Source organism: Colias philodice, chromosome 2, assembly GCF_061535455.1.
Source record: "Colias philodice isolate Cphi_HAF_F1 chromosome 2, ilColPhil1 Martin Lab GWU primary, whole genome shotgun sequence".
Lineage (NCBI taxonomy): Eukaryota > Metazoa > Arthropoda > Insecta > Lepidoptera > Pieridae > Colias > Colias philodice.
In genome coordinates this window covers 479,760-507,035 of record NC_143087.1, presented here as the reverse complement: position 1 = coordinate 507,035, position 27,276 = coordinate 479,760, and the positions used below count along the sequence as shown (strand labels likewise).

The 27,276-nt window shown below is 33.0% G+C and overlaps 1 protein-coding gene across 1 annotated transcript; it reads right to left on the bottom strand.

Moving 5' to 3' along the window:
* Positions 1 to 27,276, bottom strand: LOC149490125 (uncharacterized). The gene is made up of 2 exons (XM_089709684.1): positions 27,164 to 27,276; positions 1 to 401 (listed from the first exon to the last, which is right to left on the bottom strand). The coding sequence occupies exon 2, from the start codon at positions 334 to 336 to the stop codon at positions 1 to 3; it is 336 nt and encodes a 111-aa protein (XP_089565810.1). The 5' UTR covers positions 337 to 401; positions 27,164 to 27,276.

Below are 27,276 nucleotides of genomic sequence, written 5' to 3'. Positions count from 1 at the left end.
TTATTTTGTAGGTGCTGCTGTAGTAACTTCTGCAGCAGCTGTACCATTACCAGCACTACTATCAACCACCGTAGTTGGTTGATCTTTATCAGCTACAGTCGCATTAACCATCTCAGTAACTGCTGTGACATTTGCAGCATTAGTAGTTACTTCTACTTCTATATCAAATGTATGTTCTTCTTCTGCATTTATCAAGTGGTAATCAGCTGCTGCAGCTCTTGAGGTGTAGATGCAGGTGGCGACGCATTCGTACTCGTTGTCAAACATGTTCAGGTTGGGGAGACAGCCTCTCCAGAGCCCGACTTCGCACCTGGAGCCTGGTCTCCAGTAATACATGACGGGGACGGGTGCTCTGCCACAATCTTCCCATCTGAATTTCGCGAAGCATGCTGCTGGTGGTGCTGTGGACAAAATAGATAGAGTTCAACTCAAACGTTTTAAGATTTATGATCAATTGTAATATTATTAGAAATTACTTTACAATGCAACTGTATTGTGTAAATCCCAGTAGGTATGCAATGTATGAATGCAATGAAACAAATATTTATAACGAGGGAAAATTTAGTTTTTGATACGATTACACTCATAAACTAATCGACCGATGCGATATAAAAAAAATACCTGTATATTTAAGGAGTAGCTTTATTTTATTTTTATATAAAGCGAATCCATGATATTTAGTAAAGGTAATGTTTCTTATTAAGTTAATACAATGCATTTAGAGTTGTAATTCTAATTATAAACAATGAACAATTCGATATTTAATTTTAGCAGTTCAATTCGTTGCTACAGCATTTAGCATCAGACTTCAGATATATCCAATTGAACCACGAATTGCATTACGTCTTCTACATTACCCTTTCCTCAATAGCTAACTTATATAACACAAATTTATAGAACATAACATAACGTTACTTCCCGACAGCCAAGCGCGAGTCGCTTAACAAGAAAGCAAGCAAACATAGTTGCAAATGTTTCCTGGTTATTATGGGCATTAAAACCAGAGTCATGCATGAGCCGACGTTCAAATTTATATGCCTTTAACGTCCACATTGTAGCTTTGAAAGCCATAAGTTACAATATTGCAGAACTAGGCTCCGATAAAATGCTTTGTTCTGTAGTAGGATTAGAAAATATATGGACGTTTTGAAAACAACTGATGGAGTTATTGGCTTGAGATGCGTTGTGGTGATGGCTTCTGTTCTGTGCCAGGTTTGTGGAATTAATCGATGGATCGCGTTTTTGTCATTGTGTCACAGAAAAAAATATTACAAATGCGAAAGTTGGATGTATGTGTATGTGTAGGTGTGTATGTTTTTTACTCTTTCACAATTACAATGAAATTTAGCACACATATAGAGAGTAACACATAGGATAGGTTTTATCCCGGAAATAGCACGGGAATGGGAATTATGGGGCTTTGACATTAATAGGTAGTTTAGATGATGATTTTGTTTTATTTTTTTATTAGTCACTTTCCGATATTTGAAATACACAGAAAAATTAATTCCCTTGAACAATATATACTTACCCGCATCGATACAAGAATGTGAAGCAATAAGAAAAACAATTGAGCACGAAATATACATCGCAGAAATTAAATTATTTACAAACTTGATTAAATATTAATTAACAAAATTAACGAAGTACAGACCATTAAAATGAATAAACTGCTTTACATGCGCCTTTTTATTACATCGTTAATCAATTTATTTACCGTGTGTTTATAATTCAATGTAAGGTAATTATGTTCATATTAAATATTCATTTAAATATGGCTCTATTAATACTTTACAATTTTCAAAATTAATTAGTCGTTTGATAGTAATTTTTCAGTTTGAATTACCTAAATTATTTTTTAAAGGATACAATATGAAAAAAATAGACACAATGACAGACAAGACACTCATGTATTACTTTGTTCTTACACAGCTTTTTTCGGGAAACATGCGTTTTTTATACAACAACAAATAAACAATATGTACCACTTGTTTATTATAATATAAGGCTAATATAATATAAAGCCTATTAAAACATATTTAAAAAAAATTACATCCAATGGAATAAGTACTACGATTCTGTTGTGTTATAAAATTACATAAACAAAATTCAATATTATAGAATAACAAGCGCAACCAGGCAACATTAGCAAGCATTATTATCAAAGACAAATAACAATACCCGTTTCTGTAAACGTGGTAATATTTTCGCTTATTAATCCAACGCCAGAACGTTCATACATTATTTATTCCTTAATATAGGTAATTAAAGTACGTCACAGTGAAATTAATTTACCGTTTAAATTATTAGCATTTGAGCGAGCTCGAATAGCGGCAATTAGCTTCGAATATTCGGTTCATTTAAATTATTAAAAATTTATTTTCACCTGCATTAAACTAACATTTTGGCGTTGAAATTAAATTCAGCTAAAGGTATATATAACACGACGTGAATTTAGGCCAGTGAGGACCGAGGATGATTTTTCTTGAATTTACGTTATAGGTACTGGCTATATCCGCGCAGTTTGGGCATTTACGGAAAACAAAATAATATTAAGTATTTAATAGTGTACAATTACTATATATGTGCTTAGTTATATTACTTAGAAAATGTAATAACCCTTCGCTGTTGCACGATAATTTTAAAAATAAATATAACACACATGCACCCGAAAATACTTTAAAAAAAATCATATCCATCAAAAGTGCTATTATATTCCTCTTTTCTCAATATTCAAACATTAAGTTTAAGTTAGTTTATGCATACTGTTAATAATAACACTAATTGATACTTTATATTAAAGTAAAACATCACAACTTCACCAAAGACCATGGGGATTATGTATCTATAATGTATCTCAGACTATGTATCTCTTTTCACTCAAGATACTGATCACTAGCACTATGTTAATACGAGTTAACTACGAAACTACAATATCCGACGAACCCCAACTTCCTTATTGTTTTGCTATTAATTTGTCTCAACTTGAAGTGTAACAAGGTTACGCAAAGTTCCACTTTCCGATTCGTGAACGATAATTTGCTTAGAACAAGGTGTTTTCACTCTATGGGGGGCCGATTTTCAATTAATGCTGATTTGTTTACGTTTGTTTTGTGTCAAGTTTTGCGCATTGTGCATAAAGATTTAAATAAAAATGTGTGCGTGTGCACACACGTAAGAAGTGAAACTTCTTTATGACCTTATTTTTAAAAAAATAATTTACTATATGTAAATTTACAGAAATACGTCGAATCACGCGTGGTAGGGATAAGAAAAAGATGGCGCGTAACGGAAAAATGTCACGCGTAACGAAAAAATGTTACACTAAATTTTTTCCAACCCCGATAAAGAAGTTTCACTTCAATAAATAGAGTGTAAACGATCCTACTCGCATGGATAATATGCAATAATATTGTACAATGAAAAGTTTGTTCCTTTTCAGTATCTAATTTCTTTCAGGCAATCATGGTAAGACAAAGTTTTATTCCTTAAATACATAGTTGTATAAAATTCTAAAATATTTAAGGTTGTGTCTGTCTCCATCGGAATTTGAAAGATCGCGGACGATTAATAAAGTAGATAATAATTTTTAATATATTATAATTAAACGTACCTAGTTATATCTATTAAGCTTCTTGTCACAATATCATGCAATTAAACAGGTTCTATCAAAAGTTTAGTAAATATATCATACCTCTCAGTTTTTTTAGATTTCTTCAGTTACATTGAAAATATAGGTACACCTTGGATCCTTAAATGTTAATTTTGAAGTTATTGTACCATGAAAATACCTCCATCAAGCGTATTATCTAGTGTGGTCTAATACAACCAGGTTAACCCAAACTTTAACGTGTGAACCAACTATCTGTCACCGGTTTGCGATACTTCAAGTTTATCAATACCAAGCCTTTATTGGTTTCGAACTTAGTCAAAATATAGACTGTCGAATACTATGAATATCTTTGACAGTAAACAGTTGGTATTGTCCTGGGATGGCTTGAAGTTCTTGATGGTCTTCGTGGATAGTTTACACTAAGCTAAGTGACACTGGAAGGTAAATTGCATGAAATGAAGATGATTAAAGTGCTTTTTTATAACGTTTTTAATTAATATATAGAGTGATTCAAGTAAGAGGAAACTTTAAGTATATAATTTATTAGGTTTTTGACAAAGCGGGCGAAGCCGCGAACGGAATTCTAGTAATATTGTAATAAAGTAACGCGAAAAACACTGAATGGATTTTAATGATACTTGATAGTAATATTGATAACACATATTCTATGGAAACATTTCCTTTTTTCCACGGTTTCCCGGAGCTAGTAGGTATACATAGCCAAATTCAAACTCATAAACAATACTGCTCTATACAAATTGCATAAATAAAATAAGACATTCAAAGCACTACTATAAATACAATAAAAAAAATCCCGGTATCATTTGAGTAACTGTTATTGTCTAAAGCCCACTCAACTATACTTTTCCCCGGAGACACATGCCACTTACAGCCGTGCGTTTGTGACAACCTTGAAACTGTTACTCATAATGATAAAAGATGTCTGTAGTTGTGGTTGAAATGAACAAGGCTTGAAATAATAGGTATGTTTTATATAATCTGTATGGAGGAACTCAGGCAGATATTTTTTACGTCAAACAAACTCAGGTCTTATCTCAATAGATTAGACATTGCCTTTCATCATATTTTTGAGGTGAAAAGACTTCACTTTTAAACATTTTTTTTTAAATGTCCTACATTATTTAATTTAAAAATATCTCCTAAGTTTGTTCAAATCACATAAAAACTAAACAGTTAACTGTGTCAACTGAGATATAAGAATTAAATACGAGAAACTCTACATTACTTTCTTATTTTTATCTGATCATCTAACCACAATTTCTAAATCTTGATATACTGACAAATCCGTCACCTTGTATGTTATCTCTCTACCAAAACTACATGGAAACAACTCAGTTATAATCCTTCTAACTCAACGAACCATACACCAACAGGCATCAAAATGCAAAATGTTCAAGTATTAACAAATTAAATAACAGTTACAACAGGACATCTGTGCACACCCGGCGTCACTCGCTATAGGGCTTCTTCCCATTAATTGGTTTTTAATCTCATTCACCACTTCAGAATATTCGCTTGTATTCGAATGGAGATTAGCGAACGATTGAATCATAATCGAGTTTTTACATTAGGAAATCGAGTATTGCTATTCGATTTTGAAGGAATAATCGAGATTTTAAAGCGGTTAGGCTTTTGCAAGACTTAATATTATTGAAATCTTAATTTTAATTGTGTTATGGTAGAGCAAAATACAATGTATGTCAGCTGGGTCTACTTGCATATTTTAAGGTAATAATTATTAAGTGAATTAAGAAGAATTATATCCTTTGACAAATTAACTATTTACAAATCTGTGTGTGGCTATAGCAACTGAGAGCCTCTCCAATGCTATGGTACTATGTAAGTCTACATACATTTTATTAAATATAGATTAACAACTGCATCATCTCTTTTGCCATAATGATAAAACATTCAACTTTCAAAATACAAAATTTACAAAACACATTTTTTTTTGCATTTTGCGACTCGTGTATGCACCGCCTAAAATCGCACACACATACTTCGCCTTAGCACACCCGCTAGCTCACTTCGGCACCGCAAATTATTGCCAACTCCAGTTAATTCGGAGTCGCTTATTAGTCTCCCCGCAAAGTTTCTATTGTTCGGACCAGAGTTACCACCTACCACTGCCGACTTATGATTTATTACTCCAATTTAATGGCAGGATTTGGCTTCAATTGTGCTACAAATAGCAATAGCTAACGTCTTGTGTTGGAACTTGGGTTTTACGTGCGAGTTTGGGAATAATTAGTTAGTGTGTATCTTTATTTATGTCATTAATGTATTGTTTATTTAGCAAGTTGTTGTGTTGAAGTAGAGACAAAAATTTGATGGAAAATGATGTATGCTATTCGCTACGAAACATCATGAATCATGAACGACAACGTTTTTTGGTTTTAATCTGAATCCCTTATGTGTATAAATGATTAAATTTCTTAAATCAAAACCTACAATTACTGTAAAATAAAGTTAATTATAAAAATTAATTTAACAAAACATGGGTACACTTTTATATCGATACATTTACTTAAAAAATGAATTTATATCAAAATACAGACAAAACGATTATAATTATTGAACAATTGCAAGTCCTTTTTTGCAATCTTGCTTTTAATAAGTTTATAATTGACAAGTTAAATACGTGGGAGGTCAATTACTTGAAGTAATGGACAAAGTAATGTTGTAATGTGACGGAGGTGACGCAATTTGAATGTCATTCAGAATATTTCATTCAATAGCTAAGGGTGGCGATACAAGAATATTTACATCAAAAATATGTAATTTTCTATACCTACAAATATTATAAATTCAAAGTCTGTTTGTTACAAATTTACGTCCAAACCGTATCACCATATTGTATGAAATTTCGAATGAAAATAGTTTGACGATCCAAGGCCACACAGGTCAGGTATCGAGGGTTTTAAAAATACATAATATAAACAATATAGGGTAACCATAGGCATGATTGGTAATGATATCACAGTTTTAGATTTGTAGACATAAAGTTTGTATATTATATGTATTATATCGAAAAAAAATAAGTGTTTCTTAAAATTAGCTTCAATTTTAAAACTATATCTAACCTTTACTACAATAAGAATATGCAGACAATGACAGAAATCTTCACAATTCTAAAAGAGAAAATTTAATTTAGAAAATTAATCGCTCGCGTATACAATTCCTAATTAAATGTGACAGCCAAGATCGATCGCTACACGTAATCTTAACAACCGTTTAGCAATAAATGGTATTTAAAAAGTTAATCAAATCTCGCAAGTCTGCCTGCCCTTTGAATCTCGTTCACTGGGTCACCTTTATTTATTAAACTTTTGATAACAGATCTACATTTATCGCTTTTTATAATACTGTATAATTTGTGAACAAATGATTTATGATTATTATTCTCGGTCCGAGTTGACCCGGTATGATTTTACTTGATTCAAGATATACATTGGCTGGGCACATAGCCCGCAGAACCGATGGCCGTTGGGGCAGAAAGGTTCTCGAATGTAGACCACGTACTGGGCGACGAAGCGTGGCCACGACGTGACGTGACGACCACCCACAAGACGGACAGACGACCTGGTCCGAGTGGCAGGGAGCCGCTGGATGCAGGCCGCCGGTGACCGGGCGTGGTGGAAAACCCTGAGGGAGGCCTTTGTCCAGCAGTGGACATCCCACGGCTGACACGACGAAGATATACATTTATATTTGGAAATCGGTTCTATAGTTTATGAGGTTATTACAGACAAATACATGAAATCTTATTGGTAAGTCAATAAAAAGGTTTGAATAAATGCATTTAAAATAATATTTTGGGTAAGTAGAAAAAAATATCATAAAATATAAAAAAATATGTTTTTACATTTCTACATGCTGTTTGTCCCACTCAAGCCTCGAAATGGCACCATTTGTGGTAGCCAATTTAATAGAGTAGCATGTAAAAAAATAACAGCTACTAAAAGATATATCATTTAAAATATGCAAAGCCACAGACTTCAGATATTATCCTTAGTACATTCAATCAATCAATAATGATCTGATAGATATACTGCATATCAGCACAAGGTCGTATTACTTCCGAATAATGACCGATATCGGTCTTTCGAAATTAGCTCGTAATGAAATGATTACTTGTAATTGTTCTCAATGCATGTCAGCTATGCAATTATTGATTGCCAATAATTACGTACTTACGTACATACAGATGCATTAAAGGTAATATTTTATTATTTACATACAACTGTAATTATATTGATAAAAAATTACGTGTTTATTTTAAGCAATATTTTTGTGTGAATTTTGTGGGGTGATTGTTTTTAAGCTATTGCATATCTTCTATCGGGGGCCTTGAGCGCGGGGACCGAATCGAGAAATTTCGTAACGAAAAACCTCACGCTCCCCATTCCGACGGGCTCGGAGGTGTGGCTTGAAGGTATGCTATGCAATAGCTTTACCGCGGCAGTCCCGGAGTGCCACACGTCTTTTTATATGTTATTTATTTCTGTTGTTATATTTTACAAAGTTAGTCTCATGAACATACAGAATCCCCCTCTGACTTACTCCAAACTCACACCCTTATATTCCAAACTCTTCTACAAATAAAAAATAATTATTTACGATTACGACACTCCCAATATTTTAACTGCTTTTAAAGTTTTATAGATTTTTAAACGAAATTTGTTATGAAGGTTTTAATGTATTAGACTGGATGAAATGAAACAAACAAAATGTAAAATTACTTGCGGATAAAAACAAGTATTTAAAATAAGCTCTACAAAGGCTCTACATTACTGTTAAATATTATCAAAATGGTTATAGCGTGCGAGAGTAACCAGTGTACATCCAGATATACATATAGTTTTACAAACATTTGTGTTTAATATCTTAGTGTTTTAAAAAGTTTCAATACATATACGTGTAAAATTCCTTCTTCTGTTCTATCGTTCACATTTCCTCCATTTTATTAACATTAATTATCTTAATCGTAAAGTCCATCCAATTGTGATATATTTTCTGGAGTCTACTCTGTAGCCATTTATCTTCGAACTAAGCTTTTCGCTTTGGGATTCCTATTATATTTGCCGTTTATCGCTTTTATGTATTTGAAAACTGGTTTATTCGGATGCTCCGTACATTATTATGTAAATTTTATTTAATTACAATACTCATTACTTATTATTGTTATCTAAGTTCATTTTATAAACAATGCCTTATAATTATGTACCTTTTTTACATATAATGTATAACTAGCTTTCCGCCCGCGGCTTCACCCTCGGTTTCAAAGAAAAACCCGCATAGTTCCTGTTACGTGGGATTTTTGTTATTTTATATCGACAATATCACTCATATACGAACTATTTAGTAGCGACATGTAGCAAGATGTGTGTTAGGTTTAGATATGTTCGGTTTTTAAAATATAGTTTTAGTTCTTGTCTGTCGATCAAGCGTTTTATTTTATTAGAGGTTATGAGCCCAGATTTTTTAGTTGAAAATGACGACGAATTATCTTGTTAGTGTGCCTAAATTGAAAGGACGTGAAAACTACAGCGAATGGGCTTTTGCGGCTGAGAATTTTCTGGTGCTGGAGGGATTGTCTGATTGCATCAAGTCGGAGACTGTACCAGCAGAAATAGGAGCAGCAGGTGACGCGAAAACCAGAGCTAAGCTGATCATGACAATAGATTCGTCGCTTTATGTGCATATAAAAAGTGTACAAACGACACATGAGCTGTGGAAGAAAAAAGTACGATAGTGAAAACAATGTGCGTTATCGTGCTCGTTTGGTCGCAAAGGGCTTCACCCAAAAATATGGTGTAGATTACACAGAAACATTTTCGCCTGTAGTGAGACATACAACCCTTCGACTATTATTTGCATTGTCTGTAAAGTTAGGTATGGATGTTCACCATTTAGATGTCAAGACTGCTTTCTTGAATGGTGATTTAGAGGAAACCATTTACATGAAAATGCCAGATTGTTATAATAGTAGTAGTTCAGATCATAAAGTATTGTAACTTAAAAAGGCCATTTATGGACTTAAGCAAGCCTCTAGAGCTTGGAATAAAAAGGTTGATAATTGTTTGATCAGTAATGGTTACAAAAGGTCAAAAATAGAACCATGTATGTATACAAAGAATATTAATAATTGTAAGACCATTGTGACAGTCTATGTCGACGATTTCTTTATATTTTCCAATGATATAATTGAAACTAATAACTTGAAACAGATTTTATCTAATAATTTCAGCATTAAGGACTTAGGTGAAGCTAAATTATGTCTTGTAATGAATGTAACCTTCAATAAAGATAAAGGATATGTAACTTTGAGTCAGGAAGCTTATATTGATCAACTTTTAAGCAGATTTAATTTAAGTGATTGTAAGACTGTTGATACTCCGATGGAGGTCAAATTAAATGTAAATAAAGGTCCAGTAGGGGCAAATAGTCATGTGCCCTATCAACAACTAATTGGTAGTTTGATGTACTTGTCAGTCTTAACTAGGCCAGATATTAGTTACTCTATAAGTTTTTTAAGTCAGTTTAATAATTGTCACACAAAAGAGCATTGGGAATATGCAAAAAGAGTATTAAGGTATTTAAAACGAACTAAATGTTATGGAATAAAATATTGTAAAGAAGGTAATTCAGAAATAACAGGCTATGTAGATGCTGATTGGGCTTCTAACTCTGAAGATAGGAGATCATATACTGGAATGTGTTTTTTGTTATCTGATGGTGTAATATCATGGGAGTGTAGAAAACAGAAATGTGTAGCCCTCTCTAGCACTGAATCAGAGTATATTGGTTTATCTGAAGCATGTAGAGAAGCATTATATCTTAAGGAATTACAATATGAAATAACCAATAAGATGTACACTATTTGCATATTTAATGATAACCAAGGTGCGCAGAAGCTGTGTGCAAATCCAGCATTTCATAAACGTACAAAGCATATCGATATTAAATATCATTTTTGTTGTGATCTAGTAAGAGATAAAATTGTTAAGGTGCTGTATTTGCCAACAGCTGATATGCCAGCTGATATTCTTACTAAAAGTTTATGTTCAGCAAAACATTATAAATTTATGTTGCTTCTTGGCATAGTTTGTATAGAATAATTTTGTATATGATTGTTTAGTGAATATTGTGATAAGTAGGGGTGTTATTTTATATCGACAATATCACTCATATACGAACTATTTAGTAGCGACATGTAGCAAGATGTGTGTTAGGTTTAGATATGTTCGGTTTTTAAAATATAGTTTTAGTTCTTGTCTGTCGATCAAGCGTTTTATTTTATTAGAATTTTCGGTAAGTATAAAACTATAATATGTGTTAATCCAAGTTTCCCTGTATATTTTTGCTAAATTTCATTGTAATCGGTTCAGTAGTATTTGCGTGAAAGAGTAACAAACACACACATACACATCCATCCTCACAAACTTTCGCATTAATTATAATATTAGTTGGTTATGATAGGAAAACCCTTTCTTCCCTTGACGTAAACAAATCGAATGGGCCCGATGGGATCCCTGCTGTTGTTCTTAAAACTTGTGCTCCTGAGTTGGCTCCAGTTTTAACGCGCTTGTTCCGGTGTTCTTATACCTCAAGCAAAGTCCCAGGCTCTTGGAAGACTGCCTTAATACACCCAATACCTAAGAAAGGCTTACGCTCTGACCCAAAGAACTACAGGCCGATTGCTGTTACCTCCTTATTCTCAAAAGTGATGGAGTCTATCATCAACCGCCAGATGTTGCGGTACCTAGAAGATCATCAGCTGTTAAGTGACCATCAATACGGATTTCGTCACAGCCGCTCAGCTGGTGATCTTTTAGTTTACCTAACACATCGATGGGCGTCAGCAATTGAGAGTAAGGGGGAAGCCATGGCAGTTAGTTTAGATGTAGCGAAAGCGTTTGACAGGGTGTGGCACAAGGGGCTACTCTCCAAGTTGCCTTCGTACGGCCTTCCTGAGAGACTTTGCAACTGGATCGCCAGTTTCCTCACAGCGCGAAGCATCAAGGTCGTTGTCGACGGATCATGCTCAGTACCCATGCCTGTGAATGCTGGTGTTCCACAGGGCTGCGTGTTGTCGCCGACGCTATTCCTCTTGCACATCAATGATATGTTGCAAATACGCGATATACATTGTTATGCGGACGATAGCACGGGCGATGCCGCTTATACCGGCGTTGCAAATATCTCTCAGGAGCAAGTGGACCAACACCGGAAAGAACTTGTGTTCAAAATTGAGAAATCTCTCGACGAAATCTCAACATGGGGGCATAATAATTTAGTTGAGTTCAACCCCTCCAAAACACAAGTTTGCGCTTTTACAGCTAAAAAGAAGCCTTTTGTCATCACGCCTAAATTCCAGAACACTCTCCTCAAGGCCACGCCTAGTATCGGAATCCTCGGGGTTGACATTGCGAGCGACGTTCAGTTCAGGGGTCATTTGGAAGATAAGGCTAAATTAGCCTCAAAGAAGCTAGGGGTGCTCGCAAGAGCGAAACAGTACTTCACGCCAGCACATCGCCTTCAACTTTACAAGGCCCAAGTTAGGCCACATATGGAGTACTGTTCTCACCTCTGGGCTGGAGCACCCCAATACCAGCTACTTCCTTTTGACCGCCTTCAACGTCGAGCCACTCGAATCGTCGACCGACCCGAGCTCACCGATCGGCTGGATCCGCTCGCGCTGCGACGTGACGTTGCATCGCTGTGCGTATTTTACCGTATTTACAATGGGGAGTGTTCTGATGAACTATTTAAATTAATACCCGCCGCGCAATTCCACAACCGCACTGCACGACACAAATTAAAATACCATCCACACCACCTGGATGCATGGCGTTCGTCTACTGTGCGTTTCTGTAGACATTTCCTGCCAAGAACTACGCAGTTGTGGAATAAATTACCAGCCTCAGTGTTTCCTAATTACTATGACATGAGCACCTTCAAGAAGAAAGCCTATTCCTTTCTTAAAAACCAGCAAGCTTGTAGAGTCCCTGACACTGCGAACGCTCATGGGCGGCGACAACCTCGCAGAAGGTGAGTCGCCTGCTCTTTTGCTGGATTTGACATAAAAAAAAAAAAAAAAAAAGGATAACGACACATGTAAATAATCGTTTGTTTTAAATAAATTAATAGTAAACATTGCTCAATATTCTAATCTTAAAAAAAACACACCACTACATCCGATAATCTAGAAAGCTCCGAAACAGTAAGTAAAACATACACACAAAATAGTGATTTTCACCGGTTAATATTTTCAGGTCAGGCTTACCCCGTGAGGATTCCACAGTAATGGCTTTATGGGGTCGAAACGACCTCACAACTGGAGCCGTTAATACCGCCCGTTACAATACAGAATTTTAACATTGGCTTCTACTATCGAGCACTTTTTGTAGCCAATTTTCATCCGTGATTGCCAATTTCCATTTATAATTTTGTTGGTTAGATAAGAGTCCGTATTTAGGTTTTAGTTTAAACAGCTTAGCTAAGCTTAATCGTTAATTAAACATAGGACCGTAATTAGGTATTAATTATTAAAAAAAAATTATATATTTGCAAATTGGTTAATATAATTATTAATTACATTGTTAAAAAATTTTTGTATTGCAATTGAACTTTTGTATAAATAGTGTATCGGGAAGGCACAGGCTCCTGAAACACAGCTAAAGCTATATTAGGAGACTGGGGTCCTCTTTATGTGTAATGTATTCTGGTTAAATAAATGATTTTTATTTTTATTATTTTTATTTATATAAAGCTTCAGTCAGTCAAGAATTGATTATTTATTCTAAATGTACTATGTAAAAGAATCATGTTTAAATTACATAGTTCCAATGAATTTGAAATGAAATAGCCTTGAATTCCTGTTTATTTATTAAAGTTCTTTAGTTACTGTTACAGGTTTATGAATAGTTTATTAGAAAAAATCTCCAAATTATAAATACCAATCGAAGCATAAACTATAAAAATTATTCTTATTTTTTACAAGAATTGACAAGAAAAAGAAAACAATGTTAAACGGAGTGTAAGTCAGTTACGTTCAATAGATTATTTCCAGAAAACTAAGCACCAAGTAATTATAACTTGAGACAAACAAGGTAGTGTTTTGTAAAAGTGATAACTTAAGTAGAACGCTTTGTTTAAGTTGTTAATAAGTAATGATTTGAAGGTGTCGAGAACTGTTATTTAGGCGTGGCTTACAGTGATGGACACACCCTTGCTTTATAGTTAAATGCAAGTGGGTTAAGGGTTATTTTTACTTTAATAGAACAGATGAACGTTAAGGTTTGATTAAGGAAGACGACTTTTATAAATCGGCAAGCGTTTATACGCATAATTGTTATTGATAAGTTGTTTTTATCGTTTTGAACGTTATAATGTAACTACTGAGGAGAGAATGATGTTATTTTCAATTTGTTATATTTTTATTTAGTATCAAATTAGTATCTTGTCAGATATTCTGTTTACATGTTTTAGTAATTATTGATGATTTAGGTAGCAAATAACGAAATATTATGTGTTTCACTTTATCATATTATATAAGAATTTTTTCAGAATTCGCATCGTTCTAGAATAAAAACTCATATTTCTATTTTTTTTAGTCCAGTTTTTTATATAATAATAAATATCTTCACACAAAAATTGCTTATAACTACAGGTACAGGAGCAAATCGCAATACGGCAGGGCCAAAACAATATCCCTCCGTTGGACCAGAGGCTCAATAAATCTTGGACCCTCGTCAGGGCACAGATGGGAACAACTATGCGATATATTTTAATCCCAAATTGTTTAACTTATGACGTACTTGACGCTTATTAATCAAACGCCTGTTTACGTCTTGGGCATAGTTTGTGGGTTGTTTGAATGTTTGTGTGGTGGGAGGGACGTTTTTTTTTAATAGCCGCTCAACCGGGTGACTAAGTTTCAATATAAACAAAAATGGCTGAAATAATGTCCTGTAGCTTTTTACTGATAAAATAATTTTCAGTCAGTTAGGTTAAAAGAGCGTGTCTAGGTACTGAGACACGTGTCAGAAGTGAAACTTCTTTGGAAAGATTCAAAGATATCAATCGTTATTTTACTCCATGACTTATCTACGAAAGAATTTTCAGAAAATAGTTCTTTCAAATTCATAAAATGCATCCACTTTATATTAAAAACTATAAAAACATAAGATAAAAAAGATAAATTAAGTTTTAATTCATACGCAAAAAACAATTTCATCCGTTTTATTTATTTAGTCCATCGATATCCGATTGATATAAAATTTTATCCGTGCAAATTCCCAAAAAAATACATGTAGCTATTTTCAATAAAACAAAAGTCATCGAGTATTTGACGGCGAACTAAAACTTTTCACATATCCCCTAAACAAACTATCGCTGCGAAAAAAAATAGATAAAAATCGGCTATCTGCGAGCGAATCGCCATTCCCATTAATACATTTTTTTGTTTCCGTATCTCAATATCCGGCTGGATCCTAAGCCTGCAGCGCTCCGACACGATCACAGCCTATTCGCGACTCGATTAGTGCAGGAGCTCGCTGCGATATTCCCTCGCTATTGTAAATACAGCTTATACTTAACCTTCATTGATAGTCCGGCTTTTTAATGTAACATTCGCCTTAATATACATGTAGTTGTTGCAAAACTGAAACAGAAAACAACAACACTCGTTTAAGTATTAAATTGCTAAATATACGAATATTTTATTACAATAAATAAATATTAAAATAATAAATACTTGCGAGATTATCTTATCTTAACATAATGCTTGAAACATTTATTGTGTATGATTTTTACCCTGGTCTAACTCCTCACATTGGTCCTATTAATTAAAATCCGATACCTCTCTTTTTCAGCCGCCAGCTCCCTGCCTATAGCGTGGATAAAAAGAGTTAATCCGTGGAATGCCGGGACTATGTTTACACGGAACGGCACTCCGCTACACACTCTTTGGGAGTCAATGGGAGTAGCCGTGTCCCCTATCCTCTTTCAAACGGACATCAAATATTCTTCCCTTTACACCTGGACTTGAATGAAGCAACAATAGATGCTGGTTTTATTGAAAATAGATTTTACTACAGCGTCTATGGACGAAAAATCTCCTGTGATGAATGGCCGGTTTTTGAATTAATTATTATTTGACGCTAAGAACGTCTCAAACATACTTTTAAATATTTTCTTGTAAACCTTCTTGTATAAACTTTAATCAAAATTCAAATCAATTTTCAATACAGAAACCAGCCTAAGTCTGTAGACTTTACATACTTACTATATAGTTAGTTTTAAATTTAAATGATAAGAAGCTAGTTTAATTAGGGAATATAAAATATATTTACAACGATCAGTTTTAGTTCAGTTGTCTAGTAATGCATATCACACTTATATATTTTTTTTTATAATAACGACACATTACACTGTGTTATTAAACGCTCCTAAATATGATTGATGCTTTTAATCCCAAAACTTTGCCGGTGAATGATGTTTACAATGAAGGCTAATAATTTGTATATGAAAAGGTTTTTTTAAATTTATGTTTTGGCTCTTATTTATCATGACGTCAAATTTAAATTAAGGTGCGAAATAAGTAATAACTAAACAATGTTATTATGTGTGATTTTGAATAGGTACCTATAGTATTTTACATACTAATAAAATTTAAATACCGAAAAATATCTAATAACATTTTAAGCTATTGCATAGCTTTTATCTCAGACTGAGCGCGGCGACCGAATGTAAAAAAAATGTATGTATGTACTAGAGTACACACGTAAGAAGTGAAACTTCTTTATGACCTTAAAAATGTCACGAGTATGGCGTAACGCAAAAATGTCACGCCTACGGCGTAACGCAAAAATGTCACGCGTACGGCGTAACGCAAAAATGTTACACTAAATTTTAGTCCAACCCCGATAAAGAAGTTTCACTTCAAAAATAAAAATTCCGTAACGAAAAAACCTAACACCCCCCACTCCAACCGGCACAGCGATGTGATGCTATGCAATAGCTTTACCGCGGCAGTCATGACGTGCCATACGTATTTTTTTTTAGTGTAGATAAGGAAGCGCTTGACCAAATTCTCGCCTGAAGTAAAGCTAAGATGTGGTCTAAGATGCGTCACTCTACAGTACGCTTGTTCACTCTACATTGTATTATAAATTACTACGTATTCGCAATAATATTTTCCCCATGACTCCATGATATCTAGCAATCAATCTATGTTTTATTATAGGTATATCTACTGGTAAATGGCTAACATGTCGACACTAATATATTGCATCAGAACACCTGTGACCGAATCGAAGGGATTTAATTACAAATTACAGCATGGTTAACTCTACAATATAAACTGCAATTAATGAGTTAAAATTTGCAATATTAAAGTTGTTTAAAGCAGCCAGTCAGCCAAACACGTAAAAATTAAAATATTATGACCCTTGTCTTTATAGATAATAAATAATTTGTTTGGTTTCCATAACACAAGCGAAAGCTTCGTATGGGATCAGATCATGCTGTGTAATAAAAAAAAGTCCTGAAATATGTCCTGTACTGAAATAAACAACAATTAGTAAGTGCGTATTTAACTTTTACATGTAGCCTTTCTATATTGAATCGTATAAACCACTGAACCGATTTGGATGCAATTTACTAAAAAGCAGATCACCATATTAACATATACTTCCAAAGCTTTGATCTGGAAAACTCTATATTATAACGGCTAGTCAACAATAAAAAACGAACATACATTAACAAAGTTTTAGCACAATTTTAATGTACATACATGCATACTTAACACTTCAGAGAGATAACGTACGCATCAGAGCTGAAACTATTTTGCAACTTTTGATGGGTTTTATTACAAAGTTTAATGCACACACATTTATTTACACTGAAATCGCCTTTTCCGTGAAAAGAATCATTTATTATTCTCATGAACTAAAAGTTACAATTTACCGCAACTTCGTAGTTAACATTTTCATAATATTAGTTAATGTATTATAAAAAAGAAAAATGATGAGGTTTTTCAGTGATCATGACATGAGAATAATTATTTTTTACTGTGCTTTAAAGATGAGAAATAACACAGAAAATAGGAATTAAGAGTTATAATCATGATTCCTGAGGTTTAAGGTTAGCAAGTAGAGACAGAGGAAAAAGTAAATAAACAGTCTTAAATGCTAAGCTTTGTGTTATGCAATGTTTTTTCATCATCAAATTCAGTTGAAATAAATAATCTCTATATAATAAAAATGGATCGCAAAATGTGTTGGTAAGCACATAACTCTTTTTTTATAATATTCCTTGAAGTACGAGGATGGTTCTTAGGGAGAGAAAACGTAAACACGGGCGAAGCCAGGGCGGACTGCTCGTTCTTAACATATAAAAATATCTACTCAATATGTACAAATACCTACCTATTTTTATCATTTTTTACAAAACTTGCCTCAGTTTGATGTATCAATTAACTGTTTTAACTTTTCATAATCATATATTTAGATAAACTATCCCATAGAGGTCTTCATCAAGCAAATATAACTACAGTACTATGTGGGTAGTCGAAGATATTCCATCAAGTAGGTACACGTAACTGCCTTGGAGCGGTGCGATAACTCCCGACTTAATTAAGCACCATACACCATAATCAAATTCAGACCTAGATTACAGTCTAGATAGGCTATGTAGTATTTGAATGTTTGTGTGTTTAAAGAAGCAAAACCTTCTAATATAAATGCGAAAGTTTGTATGTTTGTTTGTTACTTCTTCCCGCAAAAACTGCTGAACCGATTTTCATGAAATTTGGCAGACACATAGAGGACATTTATCCTGAAAATCACAAGGAAACGGGAACTATTCGAGTTTTTATATGACTACGCGGACGAAGCTGCGGGCGAAAAGCTAGTGTAGTTATATTTTTTGGTAAATACTAAAATAAAATAACTAAAAGTAAATACTAGCTTACCGCCCGCGGCTTCGCCCGCTTTGTCTAAAACATAATAAATTATATACTAAAACCTTCCTCTTAATTCATCCTCCTCCATCTATTAAAAAAAACCGCATCAAAATCCGTTGCGTAGTTTAAAAGATTGCATACAAAGGGACATAGGGACAATAGGGACAGAGAAAGCGACTTTGTTTTATACTATGTAGTGATGATGATATTTGATTGCAGAGATCCTATTGATTTTTACTAAAATAATATCATACGTTATGCAATATTTACTCATATTGTATACAGTATGGAGGCTCAAAGAAGTAATGAAAATGTGTTCCCGGAAGTTTTGTAGAGGTATAGTGCCAATATTCATATTACCTTATTATTAAATTTACACCATATTATAAGAGACCTTTTTCACTTATATATAATAATTTTCAATTGTAATGTAAAAATAGAAAAAAGCACAAGAATTAAAAATAAACTAATAAGCTAATTTTAATTAACGATGCTTCACAAAATAAATTCCTAAGTCTAACGAAAATAAGGAATTTAACCACAACAAAAAATAGTTAAGTAATAAACCAGAATATCCCTATAAATAATTAAAGCCATAAATTTTAAAATGGCTAATCTTTCTGCGAAGATTACTCAGCGAAGGTAAAAACTGAGATATATTACAAGTAATAAATCTGTTTCTATTTTATGTTTTCCGAATTTGCATGCTTGACCCATGAGTAAGAATCTAAGTTACGATTCCATGTGAGTAATTAAAATAATTTATCTTCTTGGTATGTTGTTAAGGGCCTGAGTTGGCTGATGGTTTTCCTTGTTATTTTAAAGTTTGTTTCATTTCCAAGAATAGTTTATACTAATTTAAATATTAACACAGTGGTTTATAAATCGTTAGAAAATAGATCAATAATATTTTTGTTCTCAATTTTTTATTAAAAAGAATACATTCATACTATTAGCTCTGAAACGTACTTTGGTATGCTCATGAAATCCATTCCATAGACAAATGTGTACCTACATATAAAACGAAAATTGTTTCTAGTCAATAAATAGTTACTTTTAAATTTATACTACTAAGTAAAATATAATTCTAATGCTCTACTGAAAATATCTTGCCTTGTACTTATAATGTACAAACAAACTCCCTACTAATACATTGACCCAATAACTAATTTCACATACATATAATTTAAATTGGTTTCAAACAGAAAACTTTATTACTTCGAGCTGAAATAATGTTATTAACGTCACTAACAACTGGCGATTTCCACGCAAATAACAGAAAGAATAAACAACGAGACAGAAAACAAGTTGCATATATTAGTAGAAATGATATCCTACTTTAATATTTCTTTTTGTGTGTTTAAAAGTGTTTTAAAATATGTAAAATCTTACATCGAAATGATTTTAAAAAGAGCAACTACAGAGTTTCTTGCCGGCTCTTTTCTGCCATGTGATTTATTATTATGTATCTATACCTATAAATAAAAATGAAACCCGTTTCGCGTTGTCACGGTATCACGTGTGAACGGCTGAACCGATTTCGATAATTATTTTTTTATTATATTCCTTGAAGTACGAGGATGGTTCTTATGTAGGGAAAACGTAAATATGTACTACGGGCGAAGACGGGGCGGACCGCTAGTTATATATATATTTTAATAATTATTCTGTGTTTTGACGATTCAAAGGCACTTCTAAACAAAATCTTGGTAGGTATATAAATAAATGTTCGATTGTATTTTTAAGAATATTATTACGTACCTATACGAAAACAAGATGAAATTATAAAACACTACTCTCATTCCAGGTTTTATTCTGATTAAAATTGCAGAAAATAAATCTATGTTTCGTCTAGATTATAAAATATGTAAATTTCATTCAAATACAATTAAGTTCTTGAGGGATTGAATTATATTAGCATTCTCAAGAAGCTTATTGCGTATTTTCTTTAAGAAAAATATTAATTAACATTCTTCGTAACAATTTAGATTAAGATTTAATTAATTAATGAACACGTTAATTGTTTATAAAATAAATATAATATAATGCTTTAAAAACTGCTTATACGTCCTACACTTCACTATCACTAGATACATAGTATAAAACAAAGTCGCTTTCTCTGTCCCTATGTCCCTATGTTCCTATGTATGCTTAAATCTTTAAAACTACGCAACGGATTTTGATGCGGTTTTCATAATAGATAGAGTGATTCAAGAGGAAGGTTTTAGTATATAATTTATTATGTTTTAGACAAAGTGGGCGTAGCCGCGGGCGGAAAGCTAGTTTATAATAAAAACCCGAAAAATACCCCATACATTCAAAAGCGTAAATAACTCTCACACACGACATAAATGGCGCCTTTATCCGATTTAATATTTTAAATTATCGCTTCAATGATCCAAAAACAAACCATAGTATCCCAAAATAAACCTGGTTCTCTGGTAATTGTCATTTAATTACCGGGAAGCAAAAAACAAAACCCCAAAGCGTTCTAATGGTGGCCAATTTGCCGCTCCTCTGCTCTCGTGCTGTTTTGGTGAAAAATTACTAAAGAAAACTCCATTAAATTAGTGAGGCTTATGTATTTTAGGAACACGTTTAGATCGCGGAAGAAAAGAATGTCTTGGGAATACATTTTAATAATATATTGCAGGGACTATATGAAATAGGTACTTATAATTTAAAATATTCTCATCCGCCCGCCCTGGGTTTTCGCGGAAGTAAATTAACATTTTAAAAACAAATCTCCCATTTTAACCTCAAAAATAGAGTTATCTCTACCTGTTATGTGTTAAATAAATTCTCCAAAAGGAAATCTATTCAATTTACGAACATAATATTCATACAGAGTCCAACAAATGAGATTTTAGGGCCTATAAGCAAAAATACAGTACCGTGAAATAAATAATGCAATGCGCTTGTTTCCATGAAAACTTACATAGCAATTTTCAATCGCTTTAAGCCAAATTGAACGTTTAATTCAAGCAAAGCGTATCGTGTTGACACAGTTATAACCATTGGTTAATTCGTTAAGCAAATAACCGATGTTCTAAACATGATATATGCAAATTATTATCCAGGTGTGTTATAAATTGCGGCGAAGGGATAGGGCTGTCACTGAAACGTTTTATTGTACACTAAACTATAGATTAACTAAATAAGATATGTAAAGTTAGACCGATATGAAAAGTACAATCTTCTAATTTCTAAGATGAATTAGGTATCTGTTCAAAATCACGTTATTACAGATTAAAAACATCCAATATAATATACATAATTTAAATAGTTTTAAATTATTTTCCTAGACATTTTTTGGATATAATTATTATTTTTATTCAAAGGTGGTAACCCTAAAATGGGATATATCCTGTTTGTTTGTTGCCTGCAGCGTGGACCGTTTATGATTACATTAGCTGTATGTACGAGGTCGGAATGTGGGTGAAGACTGAAGACATCTATACAGATATTCTATTTGTTAGAAAATCAGTAAATACTAAGATGAGGCCTGGATCCTCCTGATTTTACAGGTCTTAAATCTTAAAAACAACATATTATAAGTCACACAGGATTAATAGATTTCTAGTAGTGAAATATTTTTTTAAAATCGGTTCAAGAATTAGAGAATACTTCCCATAAATAAACTTGAATGTTTACAAGCTTAATTTTGTCTTACTAAATAAAAAATAAACTATTGAAATGCCATTCAAACTTACTTATTAGTTTCCAACAAGAATCGAACCGAGAACCATTCCGTTTTATCGTCACACATTAACCAATACTAGTACTATACGGGCAATTGGTACTTAAAATAATACATTCTGTTCTTTTCAAGTATACAACAATACAAAAATAAAACAATTACGAGTACAATTCTCGGGGATAATTTTAGCAAGAATCATTCAAGCCCGCCATAATAAATTCCGTTCGTTTCCGGACGCAAAAAAATATTGAAAATAAAATGTACATTTGCAAATGAGAAGTTGGAAATAATGCGAAACATCTGTTTGTGGCATCGCGGTTAATATTTTACGTCTTTTAATGCGAGTAAAGCCGCGATTTTTGCTAGTGCACTGCGGTTTTGTCTGTATATGACTCCGTGAGGTTTCTTTGAAATGTTTTGGGAGTATTTACGTTGGTTTTGGCAAAAACCGGTTTACAGTTTACGGTTGCTGGCAAGTACCATTGGTACTCGGTAGTTCATTGAGAACCAGCCGCCTTTAAAAGATGGTGAAGACAAATATAAATGAAATACTTGGGAAAAGGAATCTATTCTGTAGTGTTTAGGGTAGTTGTAAGTGAAGGAATATTTTGAATTTTATTCCCATAGGTAGAGCTAAAAATTAAGGGTTATCTTTGAGGAAAATGACACCATAATGAAATGGATACTTATTTGTTTTGCTAAAGTTTGTTTTAAGTATTAAAGTCTAATGACAATTCACAGCGGCATTTATAATGATTTATGAATTCGTTTATTTGCAGCATAAAAATAAAACAATTGAGGACAGGAGGTAAATAAATAGGATCTTTAAATGAATAAAGTAACTCATACTTTAATAAAAAGATGGAAAAATTAACTGTACAACGGGTTAACAACGCCACTTAATTATAACGCAATCCATTGCCTCTTTAAACAGAAATAAAAGATACATCCTAACACGCTCGCCTAGATAGCGAGCAATGTAACGCTGTATTAAAGTTATCAAGCACTCCACTGCAGTGTACTGTGTACATAGCTAGAGATAAACAGACAAACAAACGCTGAAAGCTTGTAATATTCCTTTATATTTCTACAAGGCTTTGTGCTCTGTTCTTGAACTAATTTTCGACAAGTTGATATAACGTGAATATAATTATATGAAACTGTATTTTTAGTTTTTATTTAAACATTTTTATCAATGGTATTAACGTAGCGTTTTTACAAAACATGAGAACATAATATTATTAATTATGAAATAAAAGATTCCTTTTCAGTTAAATAAAATAACTTTATTTTATAAAATCTATTTCCTTTTGTATACTCCATTTGGAAATTGGTCACAATGAATAAAGGGTATAATCATACATAGACCAAATAGGTTTCACGTGTGATCAAAGTCTTTATTCTTAGACATTCATCATACTCATCCCAAAGCTTAAAATTAATTTGTTAATTTTTTTTTCAGGGTTAAGCAACCTTCACCGCAGTCAAAGTAGTGATGGGTGACCGCTGAATACTACTTCAGTTGAGTCCAAAATGAACCGCCGCAAAGCTTAAAATATTTAGATATCAAGCTTGCTGGTACTTTATCAATTGATAAAACCTACTAGGTACTACTAGTACTATTTTTTTATATTTTAGAAGTATTAAAAATAAAGATTATTTAATAATTACGTTACCTCAATATAAAATTGTTGAGTTGGATGAAATAAATACTAAAATTAAAACAAGAAGTTTCACTTTATCAGTTAAGTAAAAATTAAAACCTTGTTCATACCTAAACTTCAAATATTTTTCTGAAAGAAAAGAAAAACTTACGTAGCATGTTGGTAACTGATAACATTGTCTTACATCTTATACTAATATTTACCCTTTCTCAAAGAAAATTGCAATGAAAAATCTTTGTACAATCCTTTGATCTTTTCCATTCTATTACATACATCGGTTATCAATTATTTATCATATTAACAAGGGATATTAAAGGATAGGTATTCAAAGATTACAATGTTAATATCGCGTACTGAAATATTCTGTTAAATATCCGGATAATAAGTATATCTATACATAGGCTAAAACTTAACTAGACTAAGGTCAATAAACCTAACTTATGAAAGTTAGTGTCCGCTACTTCAACGAATTCCTTTTATGATAATAATATATTCGGAATAACTATGTACCTATCTACCATTGAGAACCCGCTAAAATTAGCACTGAAAAACGTAGGATTATGAAAAAAAAAATTAAAGATTAACTAAAGATTAAAATGCTTCCCATTTAAAACCACGTGTCGTTCGTAGTTATTAAGGATGAAACTGGGACTCCTGCACGTCACAGCTTTAGGCTGCGTTTCCACCAGAGATGTGTGAGGATGCGTATTGCGTAGCGAGGGAACCAATAAAATCGCTTCATTCATCGTCTCGGTCAGCTCAGCTCTGGTGAAAACGGCTCAACGGTTCTAGGTTTTTGCCCATACAAAAAATTGAGAAATGTGTGCGATGAACAGTCAAGTAAGTTTGTGCAAGGAATGCGTGCAGTGGGAGGTATGTTTAATATTTCTAAAATTTTGAGCAATGAAATACATTTTCGCACATCTCTGATGGAAAAGTACCCTTACTCTGTTCCCTCTTATGAGTCCTCCCACACAATGCCACACTCTTCATTTAAAATATTACGTTTCGCGATTTGAAACTCACAATGGAAACCTGAATTTATTCGTGTTTCGCTGTCGGAATCAGGATTTGAAATACATAAGTTTTTGTGAATTGAAATAATATGTATATGAAACTTTTTGTGAGTGCACAGAATATTCAGAAAATTGTAGTTTTATTGTTGTTTAAAACAGGAAAGTGTTTTGAAAATTGAATTATGACCTGAATTTAAAATTAGGCTATTTCTCAAAGAGAAATTTCTCTATTTAATACTCTTTTCGCTTCATCTTTTAATGATTGTGTGTAAAATGTAACCGACTCCATTACCCTCGATATTCAGATACTAAAATATAAATTTAGTGTAGTATACAGAATATCCTCATTACTTTTGATGCCAACGAACATTTACTTCCTAAAGTGCAGTTTGAAATGCTTAAAAACTGGTAAATAACAAGGCACCTGTGTTTATCTTTCTATTTAAGTAAGAATGTGGTCATTATGTAGCCAAAGACCAAATGATAAGTCAACTGAAGACAATACTTGCTAACAAAAGCCTAACAAGTGCTTTAAGGTGTCAAATGTCGGATACTTTTAACCGCCATAGTGTGAAAAATAATACAGTAAAACATATGTATTGTCATTTCATATTTGATCCTTCTCAATATTTCTATCTAGAAATTATATTTAGATCTATTCGATAAATTTTAAGACATTTATGATACTCTATAGAAAGAAAGAGCGTGTATGCCGAGCACACGTGTCAGAAATGAAACTTATTTGGCAAGATTCAAAGATCGTCATTCGCCTCTCTCCATGGCGTGGCGGTATTGCCATGACGCGACTTTGAAATTTTACTCTCAACGCACCAGTTTCACTTTGAAAAATCCAATAATAAATAAGTAACTATGTATTAGGATAAGCGTTAAAATAGAAATCTTCTTTCAATTTTGATACAAATGCGATTTTAAAAGTCTTGTCCAAAATGAAGTAGTGGTTTATCATGTACTACTTATTTTTATAATACAAGAAAGTATCATATTTTCTTCTACCTATAATTTATAAGTTTAATTATAATGTTCTTCACCAAAGGATAATGTATGTTGATTAAAGTTGATAGTTAAGAAGTATTGGGAGTGACTTGGGGTCGGCATGCGGTGCATCCGCGCCGTCCACTCAAAGGGGATAGCTACTGTAACCATTCTGATATTAAAAGAAACTATTATTTCGCAGAATGTATGAAATTTTAAATAAAGGTTTCTTGGTTGTTTGTAAAACTGTAGATGACTAGAATCTGTGGCTCACTGAAGCATCTTAAATAATGCAATGAATTAATCATGGAATATTTACCACCGATATTTAATAACCATTACATTAATTAATCATAAACTGAAAATAAGTTCTAAAAACACCTTTTATTGATCCTAGACATTTTCAACCTGTAAAAAAACCATCCTGTAAATCCCTCATAATTGGAAACCCTAGGCGTGTAGGAATTCAGTGCTTAATGACCAGACATAGCGAGAGAAATGGCCGGCTAAGCCGATTCGGAGCTACGGAGTCTTAGGATACCTAATACTATTAATTATAAATCACAAATTAAGTATTATTGCAACTAGCTGGATCCCGTGGCGTCACTGTCATGTTAGTAAGATGTAGCATATGCTCTTTTTGTAATCTGTCTGTACTAAATTTTATAGAGTTCAAAGTTCCTTTGCGTATGCAAAATACATTCAGCCTCAATTTTTTTAAGTAATATTATAATCCTTTTCACTTAATATTATCCATACTAATATTATAAATGCGAAAGTAACTCTGTCTGTCTGTCTGTTACTCAATCACGCCTGAACTACTGAACCAATTTGCATGAAATTTGGTATAGATATATTTTGATACCCGAGAAAGGACTTAGGATAGGTTTTATCCCGGAAATCCTACGGGAACGGGTTTTTCTCTGAAAACGCGGGCGAAGCCGCGGGCGGAAAGCTAGTAGGAAATAAACTCTTTAAAATCTACTGACCTACTAGTAGATATGTGTAGCATGCTATGTAATTATAAATCACAATGCCATAATGCTACTCTACCACAAACTTTACATTTATTTTAATAAAGTAATATTTCTCTTTTTATTTTATATCTATATGAAAAACTAATACGTAAAATCAATCACAGAACTAATACTTTAACATATTTTTCTCTACCTTCGTGGTACTCACATATTTTTAAATTCCAATTACTATTTTTGCCCCGTCCAGGACTCGAACTTCCAACCCTTGTTGTATCAAATATACTAACCACTAAACCAACGAGCCACACACAGTAAATACAC